Source organism: Lycorma delicatula, chromosome 13, assembly GCF_047948215.1.
Source record: "Lycorma delicatula isolate Av1 chromosome 13, ASM4794821v1, whole genome shotgun sequence".
In the NCBI taxonomy this organism is placed as follows: Eukaryota; Metazoa; Arthropoda; class Insecta; order Hemiptera; family Fulgoridae; genus Lycorma; species Lycorma delicatula.
Window position 1 is genome coordinate 43,644,188 of NC_134467.1, and position 14,453 is coordinate 43,658,640.

General features: G+C 33.0%; 1 protein-coding gene across 3 annotated transcripts in view; it reads right to left on the reverse strand.

The window, feature by feature from the left end:
* The window catches only part of LOC142333791 (calcitonin gene-related peptide type 1 receptor-like), a 980,405-nt gene that overhangs the window by 579,541 nt on the left and 386,411 nt on the right, over nt 1-14,453 (reverse strand). For 2 of the 3 annotated variants that reach the window (XM_075381307.1, XM_075381306.1), the window contains exon 1: nt 5,373-5,473. The exons of the other annotated variant lie outside the window; for it this stretch is intronic. In XM_075381307.1, coding sequence (XP_075237422.1) covers nt 5,373-5,399 — 27 coding nt within the window. In that variant the 5' untranslated portion in view covers nt 5,400-5,473. Of the gene's footprint in view, nt 1-5,372; nt 5,474-14,453 lie in introns of those variants that run through there. 3 annotated transcript variants of the gene reach the window in all.

Here is a 14,453-nt window from a genome sequence, read left to right on the forward strand (position 1 = left end):
TGCTTCATTTGATGTGGATTTACGCCGTGAACAGAGTTACAACATCGGTGATCTTCAGTCATATGTCCGATCAAACATTCCCAAATTAACGCGTGAACAGAAAGGCATTTATGATCGCATAATGCAAATGATAAATTACGGAGTTGGGGGGACCTTCTTCTTGGATGCGCCAGGAGGAACTGGGAAAACATTCCTCATTAGAGTGATTCTAGCACGGTTCGATAAAAAAATGACAATTATCCTGTTGCGGAATATTAATCAGCTAAAACTCTGCAACGGCACGCGACTTGCAGTTAAGAAATTGACGAATAACGTAGTGGAAGCAACGATTTTAACGGGGCCTTTCAAAGGTAAGGATGTCCTCATTCCTCGAATACCCATAATCCCGACCGATACACCATTTTAATTTAAAAGATTGCAATTCCCAATTCGATTGGCATTTGCAATCGCAATCGATAAAGCTCAAGGTCAGTCTTTAGAATTGTGTGGTTTAGATTTAAGATGCGGATTAATTCTTACATGGGCAACTGTATGTTGCGTGTTCCCGAGTCGGCAAACCAGATAGCCTTTATATCTAAACAGACAGTGGAAAAACAAAAAAATATTGTATATCCACAAGTATTGCAAAATTAAACTTCTATGAAACGTATGCTTTGTTTTGTTTCTCATTTCTCATCCATGCAACCACAATGTGCCACAGCGAGGCGTGGCGGGTAGAGCTAGTATGTATATATATATATAAACTTTCGAGCTGACGGTGATTTTGGAATTTGAGAGATGTAAAACGCAAAGATATGTCGAAATTTTCCGGAATTTGAATCATGTTACCCATTACAAGAGGTAGATTTCTTATGAAATCTACCTAAAAATGTAAGATTTTAATAAAACCAAATATTTTAATAGAAAATTAATCTCAGTAGAAATTTACGGATTTTTTTTTTTTTGTTTTCTTTAACTAGAAAGGATTTCCAGAGAGTAATTTTTGATAAGGTATTAAAAATTCTAGCAAAGTACTGCATGATTTTCCCGATCAAGTCATCTAAATTTCCAAAATTTAATTAAAAATTAGTTTGATTTTCCTTACTCTGTGGAAAAAATTAGGAAAAAATCATTTATATATTGATACATAATAAAAAAATAATTTAAAATATTAAATATCAATTTTATTAAAATAATTAAAAAAAAAATTGCTTCTCAATATATATATATATATATATATATATATATATTGTTTTTCGTCCGCTCTACTGTACGCGAATTTTAACTGATTTTAACAAAACTAGGCAGGATAATGTAAACTCCTATTAGGATTAGACCTCTATTGATTTTCAAGCAAATCGGTTAACAGGAACCAGAGTTAGAGACAAAAAAACCTCAATTTTTTGGGTACGTTTTCAAGGGTAACTACAACCGGATATCCGCCCAACCGATGCACTTACTGTAACAGTTCTTTTTAACGAACTTATATTTCATGTTAGCAATTTGTGTGTGTGTGTGTGTGTGTGTGCGCGCGCGTGTGTGTGTTAATATCTGATAGAAAATATCGAAATGTTATTTTTTGTTTTTTAATTTATTGGGATTTATATAAAAATATTCAACGCATATAATTCTAAGAATTACAGAGTAATATTAAAAGCGAAATTTCTTTATTATCTAATAGAGTATATTAAAGTGGAATCTGTTGTAGTTGTTGAAGAAATATTTCTGATCTCGTCATATAACATGTCTGCCAATTCCTCTAGTTTTTTTTTTGAATTTTTTATTCTTTTTTTGTTTTTATTTTATACTTCATATTACGTATTTCTTTGATAAAAAAAAGTGTTGATAATAATATTACGTATTAAAAAAAAACAACTTGTCAATTATAACTGCTTCTTTTTAACTATTTGGCAAGTATTAAAAGCGAATTTTTTCCACTTGTTCATTGCCAAAATTATTACTTAAGTCGAAACGTACATACGTATGTATTTTAAGATGTTTTAAAAGTAGTTATTATAGTAAAAAAAAGTTGGAAAAGATTTTTTTCCTAAGAAATATTCAGGGTCATTCACGAAAAAAATAAAAAACTTTCAGTATGTACTATCGCTGATAGTAGACCACCGGACTGGTCTAGTGATTTCAAATTAGTTGTTTATCAAAGCTGATTATCAAAGTCGAAGTTTTTGAGATTCAAATGGCAAGAAAAAGCTGGTTGTATTAACACGGACTTAAATACTAAACAGTGGATATCGACGTAATTTGTTAGTTGGGATTTAATTAATCACACATCTCAGGAATGCTCGGCCTGTGTCTGTACAAGAGTACATTTCATTTACATCACATATTTTAATCTCATTGAGCCGTGAAGGAGGGGAGTTTCTTATTGTTCAATATTTGATCAGATTGCAACGAATAAATAGTAACGTTATAATGGTGAAAATAAAAAAGAAAGTTAATATGAATATAGGCTTGGAAACGCTTCGTTAAGATATGTCGACTGGTGACACCCTTATTCCTGCACTTTCGGTAAAATTAAGCCAGTTTATAATTCTTTAGGGTCTAATTAAGAGTTAATTTTGTGACTTTATTTGAAGTATGATCCTAAAAATAAAAAAATAAAAAACAAATATATATATATATATATATATATTTATTTCATTTGTTTATAAATTGATCCCAAAACTAAATTTTTATTAGTAATTTTCGAGAAATCAGAAATAAAAGACAGAAGATTTTGGTAAAAATACACACCATTCTATGTTAAATAATTTATAAACATTTTTTAACAGTTTTTAAACATTAAAAACTGGCTGTCAGATCATTATTAACCAGATCTGATATGGTTATCTATTTCTTTATATAATATGAGATGCTCGCAGACGTCATTGCTTTAGCCTCACACGCAGTCTCCACGGAAGCCCATTATTGTTAAACAGAAAGCTTTTAAATTTATTAAAATTATTTTATTTAATGTAAATTTAATTGTATTATTTTTATAATATTATTATTTCGATTGATTCGAATCATTTAGTTCAAACCCATTTCACACATTGATAAAGACTCACAGTTCACAGTTCATTAATTCATTTCATTAAAGTTTGTACTTCAACCGAAAAATTTCCTCTATTACATATATCTACATATTTAAAAATGATTGTTTGTTTGTCCCGTATAAGTTCCTCTATACCATTCATCCGATAGCGATGAAACTTTGGTGAGTTGTACGCATGCCCGTAAAAGTTTATGAATAATTTGGACCCGCTAGGTGGCGCTGGGGTCGAGATATTTCGAAAAATTGTACTTATGGTCCTATTTGGCTCATATTCATAATATATATTAGTTACGTAAAAACAAATATTTTTGCAAAAAAAAGGACCCGCTAGAAGGCGCTGGGTTTGAGATATTTAGAAAAAAATTATTTATTAACCAATCTGCTTCATATTCTTAGAATATATATTTGTTACGTGAAAAATTTGAACAAAAACTATACCCGCTAGGTGGCGCCATTGTCGAGATATTTACGAAACAAACAAACAAACATACAAACAGACTTTTTTTTTTATATCCATAGAAGATAGAAAATTATCCGTGTGGATAAGATATTTATTACATTACATTACAAATTTTAATTTTTTTTTAATTCGTCTGGAAGATATCATAAACAAAAGAAAAAATCTAAAGATGTCACAAGCAAAATTATCTAAGCTCCCACACTTTTGCTTAAGTTATCAGAAAAAGGACTGTGAAAAAGCGTATTAGTGAATAAATTGTAAAAAATAAAAAAAGTGTTTAACAACTTTGCATACGATTGCATAATTGAGATATGATTTTTTTTTAAACTTTGTGAGTTATGCGCTCGCCCGCAAAGGTTTCTGAATTAGTTTGGACCTGTTAGGTGGCGCTAGTGGTCGAGATATTTCGAAAAATTACATTTACAGTCTGATTTGGATCGTATTTGTTCGTTATTTATTCTAAAACGACAATATACAATATAACGATATATATATATATATATATATATATAAATTAATAATAAGCATCTCCGTTGCGGCTTCCCCCGAGCCTTATGGTTACATATGATTATGTAACGACCAATATTTTCTCATTTTGGACAAATATATATATATATATATATATTTGCACATACATATTTTCGAGATATATCTAAAAATCAATTTGGTTGCGATTTATCGAATATTTTTCGGTTTATCCCAAACAAATAAAACTCGTCTTTATGTTAACAGTTGAGATTATTATTATGTATTAATTAAAATTATCTATTTGTTTATTAATTTTTTGATTTTATAATTCTATTTCGCTTTTTTTTTTAATTTTGTTTATATATTTTTTCAATTAGAAACAGAATATAGTAATAATAATAATAACAGTTAATAATTTTGTGCAATAGGACAGCTACTTACTGCCTTTATTTGTATATTACAAAATAGCACATAAAAAAAAATATATATATATACAGTAAATATAAATAATAAAAAAAAATTTTTAATTTATACAATCAGTAATAATTTTATTATCATTAGTTCATAAAAATTAGTGTAATATTTTTGATTTAATTATGTTATACAATTATATTATTATATATCTTTGCATAAATACAAGATTATAGATAAACATGTACACATAATTAAAAATACACATAATTCAGAAAACAAATTTAAATAATACCGTTTAATAACAATAATAATAATCGGTTATATCTGTAGTACCGCCCATAGACTTACAAGCGCAAATGAGAACTCCAATAGTGAATGGAGGGGACATAAATGAAGCAATTAACGGTTACATGGCTTGGCGTGACAGATGGCGAGATTCGAACAAAGGGAGGTGGACCTATGGGCTCATAAGCGACGTAAGGAACTGGATGAAGCGAAAGCATGGTAACACAGGCTACGAATTCACCCAGTTCCTGTCTGGACATGGATGTTTTCGGGATTATCTGTACAGGATGGGTAGATCGATGCCATACAAGTCGCTGTCACGATTGCGGCGGACTGGATATAGCAGAGAACGTAGTATTTTTTTTCCCTAGATGACGCGACTTAAGAGTAGTGTTCCAGGATCAGGGTGTGCAGGGGGCCAACAATATAATCGAGGTGATGCTCAGCAATAGCGACAAATGGGAATGTATCTCGACTACGATCACATGAATGATAGGAGAGAAGGCCAGTGAGGAGAGGCGACGACAGGCCGAGCAGATGCGGATCTATAGAGACTTAGAGTTCGATGACGGTGATCAAGGGAGGCCAGCATCTACGGGTGGCGGCGGGGGTTCCTCGGAGTCGTCGCTCGTCGATCACCCCCTGGGGACGACTTCCGGTCATACGGATTCGGATAGTAGAGTGCCTGGGTGATCATGCAGAGACTGTACATACCATATGGCTTAGATGCGGCCCCTGCATGATAACAGGGGAGCTTTTTTAGCGGGTGAGAGCCCCGCACTGCCGTCAGTGCGGGCCTGATGGCGGGTGGCAGAGCTTTTTCCTTCCCCTATGGAAAGAAAAAAAACAATAATAATAATAATAGTTATAAATTCAAAAATTTACATTTTATCTCCTTTATCCAATTACATTTTTTTTTAATAGTTTAACTGGAATACAACACTGTCAATATACAAATATATGTGCAGGTAAAAATAATCACAAAAGAAATTTACGTTACTGTCATATAATATTAACTGATTTTAATTATTAAAATATTTATTTTTTTATTTCTTAATAGAAAATGGTTTTAATTTATATAACTTAACTATGGACAAGCGGAAGTGTGTAGTTCTGTACTAATCCAGTTTTATAACTTTATATGTTTTTAATATCGTTTATCATACCGGAGTAAAACCTACTCAGTTTAAAAACGAAATTCTTCCTTCGTTGGAAAAAGTCTATTTTATCATATTTGTTTACAGCAGTTAAAGTGCTGTAAATATAATAATAAGGGGTGTCCCTCAGGGTTCGGTGTTGCGTCCGGCCTTGTGGACCATTGCTTTCGATAATGTTCTAAGGCAGCGCTATCCGGCGGGCGTCACCCCGGTGGCGTTTGCTGATGATTTGGCACTTGTAATTGTGCGCAAAACGGAAGAAGAGGCTGATGTGGTTAAGAGGTGGCTAATAGCTCATGGTCTGCGGCTCGCTGAAGGCAAAGTGAAAGTGGTTGTTATGGCTGAAAGACGCAGACTGCATCCATTGCGGTTTACAGTGGGACACACGATAGTCCATCCTAGTCCAGCCGCGAAGTATTTAGTTGTGTGGCTGGAGAAGAACCGATCCTTTACTATACATGTTGAGGAGGCGGCGAGAAAGGGCGAAAATGTGGTGAAGGCGCTGAGCAACATGATGAGAAATAAGGGCGGTCCTCAAACTGGTAAGAGGAAACTGTTGGCCAGTGTGTACTCTTCTCTGGAGTTCCTGTATGGCTGGGAGCGTTGTCGAGGGCAAGAAACGTGAGGCGTTTGGTTACGCAACAACGTAGGCCGAGCATACGTGTCATCGCAGGGTATCGAACGATCAGCGCGGAGGCGGCTTCGGTTATAGCTGGAGTACCGCCCATAGACTTACAAGCGCAAATGAGAGCTGCAATAGTGAATGGAGGGGACAGAAAGGAGGCAATTGACATCCTCTACATGGCTTGGCGTGACAGATGGCGAGAGTCAGACAAAGGAAGGTGGACCTACGGGCTCATACGAGATGTCAGGAACTGGGTGAACCGAAAGCATGGTAATACAGGCTACGAATTCACCCAGTTTCTGTCTGGACATGGATGTTTTCGAGACTACCTGTCCAGAATGGGCAGATGTCAAGTCGCTGTCACGATTGCGGCGGACTGGATACAGCAGAACATGTAGTATTTTTTTGCCCTAGATGGCGCAACTTCCGCGTAGTGCTCGAGGGTGAGGATGTGGAGGGGGCAAACAATATAATCGAGGTAATGCTCAGCAATAGCAACAAGTGGGAATGTATCTCGACTACGATCGCATCGATGATACGAGAGAAGGCCAATGAAGAGAGGCGACGGCAAGCTGAGTTGATGCGGATCGATAGAGACATGAAGTTCGATGACGGGTGATCAAGGGAGGCCAGTTTCTGGCGGTGGGCGGCGGGGGCTCCTCGGAGTCGTCGCTCGTCGATTGCCCCCTGGGGACGCCTTCCGGTCACACGGATTCGGATAGTGGAGTGCCTGGGTGAACATGCAGGGGCTGTAAATACCGTATGGCTTAGATCCGGCCCCTCCATGGTAGAAGGGGAGGTTTTTTTAGCGGGTGAGAGCCCCGCACTCCCGTCAGTACGGGCCTGACGGCGGCTGGCAGAGCTTTTTCCTCCGCTACGGAAAGAAAAAAAAAAAAAAAATTAAAATTAAAAAAAAATCTTTATAATGAAAAATAAATCTTCAAATATAAAAGTTTTATAAATAAAAGATAGTTTGAAAACTTAATGAATCATTAGAAAATTGATTAACGTATATCAATAATTAAACATTAGATTATTTAAATATTTAATAAAAACTAAAATGAAATATTTTAGTGTTTACATACAATATTTATTGGTAATCCAATCCATCAGAACACAATTAACGCAACATACTTATTCTTGACAGTTAAACACAAAACTAATAATATCAGATCCAATTTAATTCAGGATTGCTTTATCTAATAATATTACCGCAGTATTTCCTTTTAAGATAATATTTCATTATCAGATTATAAAATAGAAATAATTTATTTTATATTTACAAAAAAAAAAAAAGACGTAATAAAAATTCATACTTGTATAATCAATTTCTACTCGGTAAGATAAGGTATTATCCCTAAGGAAGTTACATCATACCTAAGACATTTTTCCTTAATTCACACCGTTATTATAAATATTACAATAAAATATTTAATTTTACTTTTTATTTCAATTTTACATAGATAAATGTTTAAATAAAATTGCACTTCCATGTTAAAAAGCTTCTTCCTTTTTAAAAAAATGTTTTTTTTCTTATGCACAGCTTACACTCACAATTTTAAAATATTTATCATTTTATTTAAAAATAATATTTTTTGTTTATTTAATTTAATAATTCTAACTAAAGCGCGCGCGCATACCGCATTTAATTCGCGGGATCCTCTACGAAATTCCCACCCATCCCGAAAAAGAAACCACTTACTTTTTTAAAAAGTTGTCCAAAAATTAATATATTTTTAATATCCAGTAAGAATTAAGTGGGAATATGGATGTTTCAAAATACCAGGAAATATTGATATTAACAATAACTAGGTAGAAGAAATAACCCGATAACACACTAGTATTTTGTTTTATAACGGTCATTTTAAATATTCTCTATTCTAAAATATTTTACATATTAAAAATATAAGCATTATTGCTTCTAATTGTAAATATAATTTAACAAAACCGAACCTACTCTCGCTTCGCTCGGTAACCTCGACTAATTAACAGTAATATATTGATCATTTAAATCATAAATAATTACTAAATTTATTATTTGAATATTCAAAACATTACTGTTAATTAGTAAGGTTAGCGAGCGAAGCGAGAGTAGGTTCGGTTTTGTTAAATTATATTTATAAGCCCGTCGGGTTGGTCTAGTGGAGAAAGCATCTTCTTAAATCAGCTGATTTGAAAGTCGAAAGTTCCAGCATTCAAGTCCTAGTAAAGTCAGTTATTTTTATACAGATTTGAATACTAGATCCTGGTTAACGGTGTTCTTTGGTGGTTGGGTTTCAATTAACTACACATCTCAGGAATGGTTAAATTGAGACTGTACAAGACTACACTTCATTTACATTCATGCATATCATCCTCTGAAGTAATACCTGAACGGTAATTGCCGGAGGCTAAACAGAAAAAAAAATTATATTTATAAAATAGATAAATATAAGAGGTTATACCTCGTTGTTGGGTTATTTCTCAAACCTGGTTATTGTTAATATCAATATTTCTTGCTATTTTCAGTTATCTCCAGGAGAAAAACTTGCAAATATTTGTGGGGCGGGGTGGAGAAACGAAAAACTACCAATTTTGGTTTCTTATTTTGGAACGTGAATATTCATATCTTATTCTTATTGGATGTTAAAAATACATCGATTTCTGGCCCATTGGTTAAAACTTAAGTGTTTTTTTGGGTTAGGGGAATTCCGAAAAAGATCTTCGCGTGGTAGTGGCCAGATTGAATACACTTGAAATATATAATATACACTTTAATTATAATTTTAATATATTTAATTCTAGTCTATTTAATTCTACCGCGCAACTGTGATGTTACGAAATTGCACACGACTTACTTTCTTCTTTTTTTTTTGTTTAGCCTTCGGAATCACCGTAAGGTATTACTTCACAGAATGAACGATGATGATACGTATGAATGCAAATGAAATGTAGTGTTATACAAGTCGATCATTCATAACCCACCGGGTTGGTCTAGTGGTGAACTCGTCATCGCAGATCAGCTGATTTCAAAGTCGAGATTTCTAAGGTTCAAATCTTAGTAAAGGCAGTTATTTTTATACAGATTGGAATACTAGATCGTAGATACTGGTGTTCTTTGGTGGTTAGGTTTCAATTAACTACACATCTCAGGAATAATCGAACTGAGACTGTGCAAGACTACACTTCATTTACATTCATACATATCATCCTCTGAAGTAATATCTTACGGTGGTTTCAGAGGCTACAAGAGAAAAAGTGAACGAGGTCGGCCATTCTTGAGATGTGTGATTAATTGAAACAAAACCACAAAAGAACACCGGTATCTACGATTTAATGGGGGAATCGGATCAAGCAAACGACTACAGCAGCTGTACATCAGTAATACACTAGCGCTCCTTGTGGTGAGAGGGGGTACTATTGACACAATATACCCGTTTAGCTATTAGTTTATTTAGAGCATTTTTTAGGATAGGGTGCAATTTTACAAAATATTATTTAATTACATATTTTTTGTAAATATTATTTAATTTTTAATCATTAACAAAAAATTTGTCTAAAAAAAAGATATCGTAATTAGGCAAACTCTCGATATACTGAGGGTGACCTTGCTCTAATGCCTCATCATTCCCTTGACTCTTTAAGGTGAAAATTTAATCGCATCACTGCCCCACATATAGAAGTAATCTGAACAAAATTAGTCAAAATCGGTCGAATAGTTCTCAAAATATATAGTGTGAAAGACCGAATACACACACCCATACATGCGAATATTTTCATTCCGTTTTTTTAAATTTTGAGGTTCCTTACGTGTCAAAACGTAAAGATCTGGTGAAAACCGCTTATGTCCAAATTACTGTAACTTTAGGGGGGAAAGTAAAATTTCTTTTATATATCAGGAATAGATTTAAGAAATTTTTTCTCGCTTTATTAAGGGACTTTGCAAAATCGCATCGCCCACCTCAAAAAAATTCTTTAAACAACTGCTATGTTGTGACGTCACACATGAGCGGTAGAATTAAATAAATTAATAATATTTAAAGTGTAAAAAAAAAACTATCTCTGTCTGGCTGGGTTTTGAACTCGATCGCCGGGTTGACTCAGTACCTGGTGCGTTACGCCTCGCGTCTACACCAGTTTACCGATCGTAAAAGCAATATTTGTTCCATGTAAGTTGTGAAATTACATAAGTTTAGTTGTTACCGATCGTCGCCACACGTAGTACCGCCACACTCACGCGAATTAAAATTTGAATTAGTATGCGCACGCGCTTTATTTAGAATCATTGAATTATTTTTTTTTTGTCTTTAGTCATTTGACTGGTTTGATGCAGCTCTCCAAGATTCCCTATCTAGTGCAAGTCGTTTCACTTCAGTATCCCCTCTACATCTTACATCCCTAACAATTTGTTTTACATATTCCAAACGTGGCCTGCCTACACAATTTCTTCCTTCTACCTGTCATTCCAATATTAAAGCGACTATTCCAGGATGCCTTAGTATGTGGCCTATAAGTCTGTCTCTTCTTTTAACTATATTTTTCCAAATGCTTCTTTCTTCATCGATTTGCCGCAATACCTCTTCATTTGTCACTTTATCCACCCGTCTGATTTTTAACATCCGAATTAATAAACATCATTGAATTAAATAAACAAAAAAATATTTTATTTAAAGAAAATGATAAATAGTTTTAATTAATTTGTTTGTGTATTTATATGTAAGCCATGCATCAGAAAAAACCACAGTTGTAGGACTTTCCCCGAACGCAGCTTTAGCTGCGTAAAAGGAAAGTCTTTACTACTGTGTTGTCAGCTATTTTTGTTTCGTTTTTAATAAACTTCGAAATGCTTATGTTTCTATTTGATTATTTTGTCTTTATTATACCAGTTTACTGGGAATTCTCTACAATTTTTGTTATAACCTTTATGTGGTTATTAACCATTTAACAAAAATATTTTACGCTAAAAATAAAATAGAAATGTTTTACGAACCCATTTTTTTCTGTCTTTTTCCCAGATTTCTCAAAAATAACTGAAATTCCAGTTCTGGGACCTATTTTTTTTTTCTATTTTTTATTTAGATTTCATATAAAACTTCTAAATTTCCTTTTTTAATTTGGTTACCGAAAATTACAGTCAGATTTAATTTTACCGAAGGCATAGAAATCAATGCGAAAACATTCGTCATCCGATATTTTCTTACGAAGCAAATCTATATTTGTATAAATTTTCTTCTTTCACAACTAGAATAAATCTTGAAAGTTTGTTTCAAACTTTCAAGATTTCAAGATAGGAGCTAGGAGAGAGAAAGAGATGAAAAAATTGAAAAGAGAAAGAAAATTAGTACAGGTGTCCCCAAAGTAATTTAAAGGAGTTTTCCAAAGATGAGATGAACTGGATGCTGCCCTCATCAAGGAAAGCGAAGATATCATTAGATTGCCGACAAATATGTAAGAAAACGAGTTTTCTTACAGTTAAGGTCTTACAAGGTTAAGGTTAAATATGTTAACCTTAACCTTGAGAACTTAATACAAAATCATAACTGATACTGAATAATAAGTTAAAATGATGGTTTAATATATTTCTAGTATAAATTAATAATGTCGTCCATCCATTAGTTTTATATTAAATCAGCTGATTTATAATAAATAATTACGTCACAACTACGTATAGTTTCAAAAAAAAGGAATGTATTACTTTTTGATTTAAATTGTCTTTCTCGATCTGTTTTACGGCTAAACACCTAGATAGAAGGATCATCAGTCAGATTTCAGATTTGCTTTCTCTGACAGTAATGATGTTTTTATACTGTATATTCTAGTAATAAACAAGATGAATTAGTCATTTGTAAAAATTAAACTTCACCTTAATTTTGGTTGAATCAGTAATATCTGACTGTATATATGACTTAATAAGTAAGGAAATTAGAAACCACTTCACTTATAATTTTTATTAAACTTTGCCTAGTATAATATGCATATTATACTTAAATACGGTTTCATTTTTCTTAATAACGCATGACAAATCATTTATAAATCAGTTAAATTTGTACATCACCTAAATATTATTATAATAAATTAATAAAAATATGTATTAATCTACGCGTGCGTGCAGAGACACGCGCATACAAAATTAGTCTTATCGGTTGTAAATGTTGATTGTTTCTTATAAATTAGAAAATATACTGTAGAAGAAGATTGAAGATGGGAACTAGGGGGAGAGAGACGGAGTGAGGGAGAGAGCGCGATTGAGAGAGAGAGAGAGAAAGAGAAAGAAACAGGAAATAATTGAAAAGAGAGAGAAAATGAATACAGGTTTTCCCCAAAGTAATTTAAAGGAGTTTTCTTATTTAATGTAAATTTATATAAAATACTGAGTAAGTAAATATATAATACTTGTCATATCAAGTAAAATAATGTATTTTAAACTTAATATAACTTTTCTGTTAAATCTATTTTGCGAATATGTCGTACAAAATTGTATACAGCAACGGATTTACTTTCCCATACACTAAGAATTGAGATAAGTTAAGTAATTTTGTTTGTTTCTTATTCAACAAAACAAAAACTCCATATTATTGAATAATAAGTATTCATACGAGTATATATATATATATATATATATTTTTTTTTTTTTATATTTTTTTGTGATTAATTCACAATTCACAAGATTTTTTGTGATCAATTCACAAGAGGAAGTTGAGGAGGATGAAATGGGAGAAACAATACTGAGATCTGAATTTAAGAGAGCATTAAAAGATTTAAATGGCAGAAAGGCTCCTGGAATAGACGGAATACCTGTAGAATTACTGCGCAGTGCAGGTGAGGAAGCGATTGATAGATTATACAAACTGGTGTGTAATATTTATGAAAAAGGGGAATTTCCGTCAGACTTCAAAAAAAGTGTTATAGTTATTATACCAATGAAAGCAGGGGCAGATAAATGCGAAGAATACAGAACAATTAGTTTAACTAGTCGTGCATCAAAAATCTTAACTAGAATTCTATACAGAAGAATTGAGAGGAGAGTGGAAGAAGTGTTAGGAGAAGACCAATTTGGTTTCAGGAAAAGTATAGGGACAAGAGAAGCAATTTTAGGCCTCAGATTAATAGTAGAAGGAAGATTAAAGAAAAACAAACCGACATACTTGGCGTTTATAGACCTAGAAAAGGCTCACGATAACGTAGACTGGAATAAAATGTTCAGCATTTTAAAAAAATTAGGGTTCAAATACAGAGATAAAAGAACAATTGCTAACATGTACAGGAACCAAACAGCAACAATAACAATTGAAGAACATAAGAAAGAAGCCCTAATAAGAAAGGGAGTCCGACAAGGATGTTCCCTATCTCCGTTACTTTTTAATCTTTACATGGAACTAGCAGTTAATGATGTTAAAGAACAATTTAGATTCGGAGTAACAGTACAAAGTGAAAAGATAAAGATGCTACGATTTGCCGATGATATAGTAATTCTAGCCGGGAGTAAAAAGGAATTAGAAGAAACGATGAACGGCATAGATGAAGTCCTACGCATGAATTATCGCGTGAAAAGAAACAAGAACAAAACAAAAGTAATGAAATGTAGTAGAAATAACAAAGATGGACCACTGAATGTGAAAATAGGAGGAGAAAAGATTAATGAGGTAGAAGAATTTTGTTATTTGGGAAGTAGAATTACTAAAGATGGACGAAGCAGGAGCGATATAAAATGCCGAATAGCACAAGCGAAACGAGCCTTCAGTAAGAAATATAATTTGTTTACAACAAAAATTATTTTAAATGTCAGGAAAAGATTTTTGAAAGTATATGTTTGGAGTGTCGCTTTATATAGAAGTGAAACTTGGACAATCGGAATTAGTGAGAAGAAAAGATTAGAAGCTTTTGAAATGCGGTGCTATAGGAGAATGTTAAAAATCAGATGGGTGGATAAAGTGACAAATGAAGAGTTATTGCGGCAAATGGATGAAGAAAGAAGCATTTGGAAAAATATAGTTAAAGAGACAGACTTATAGGCCACATACTAAGGCATCCTGG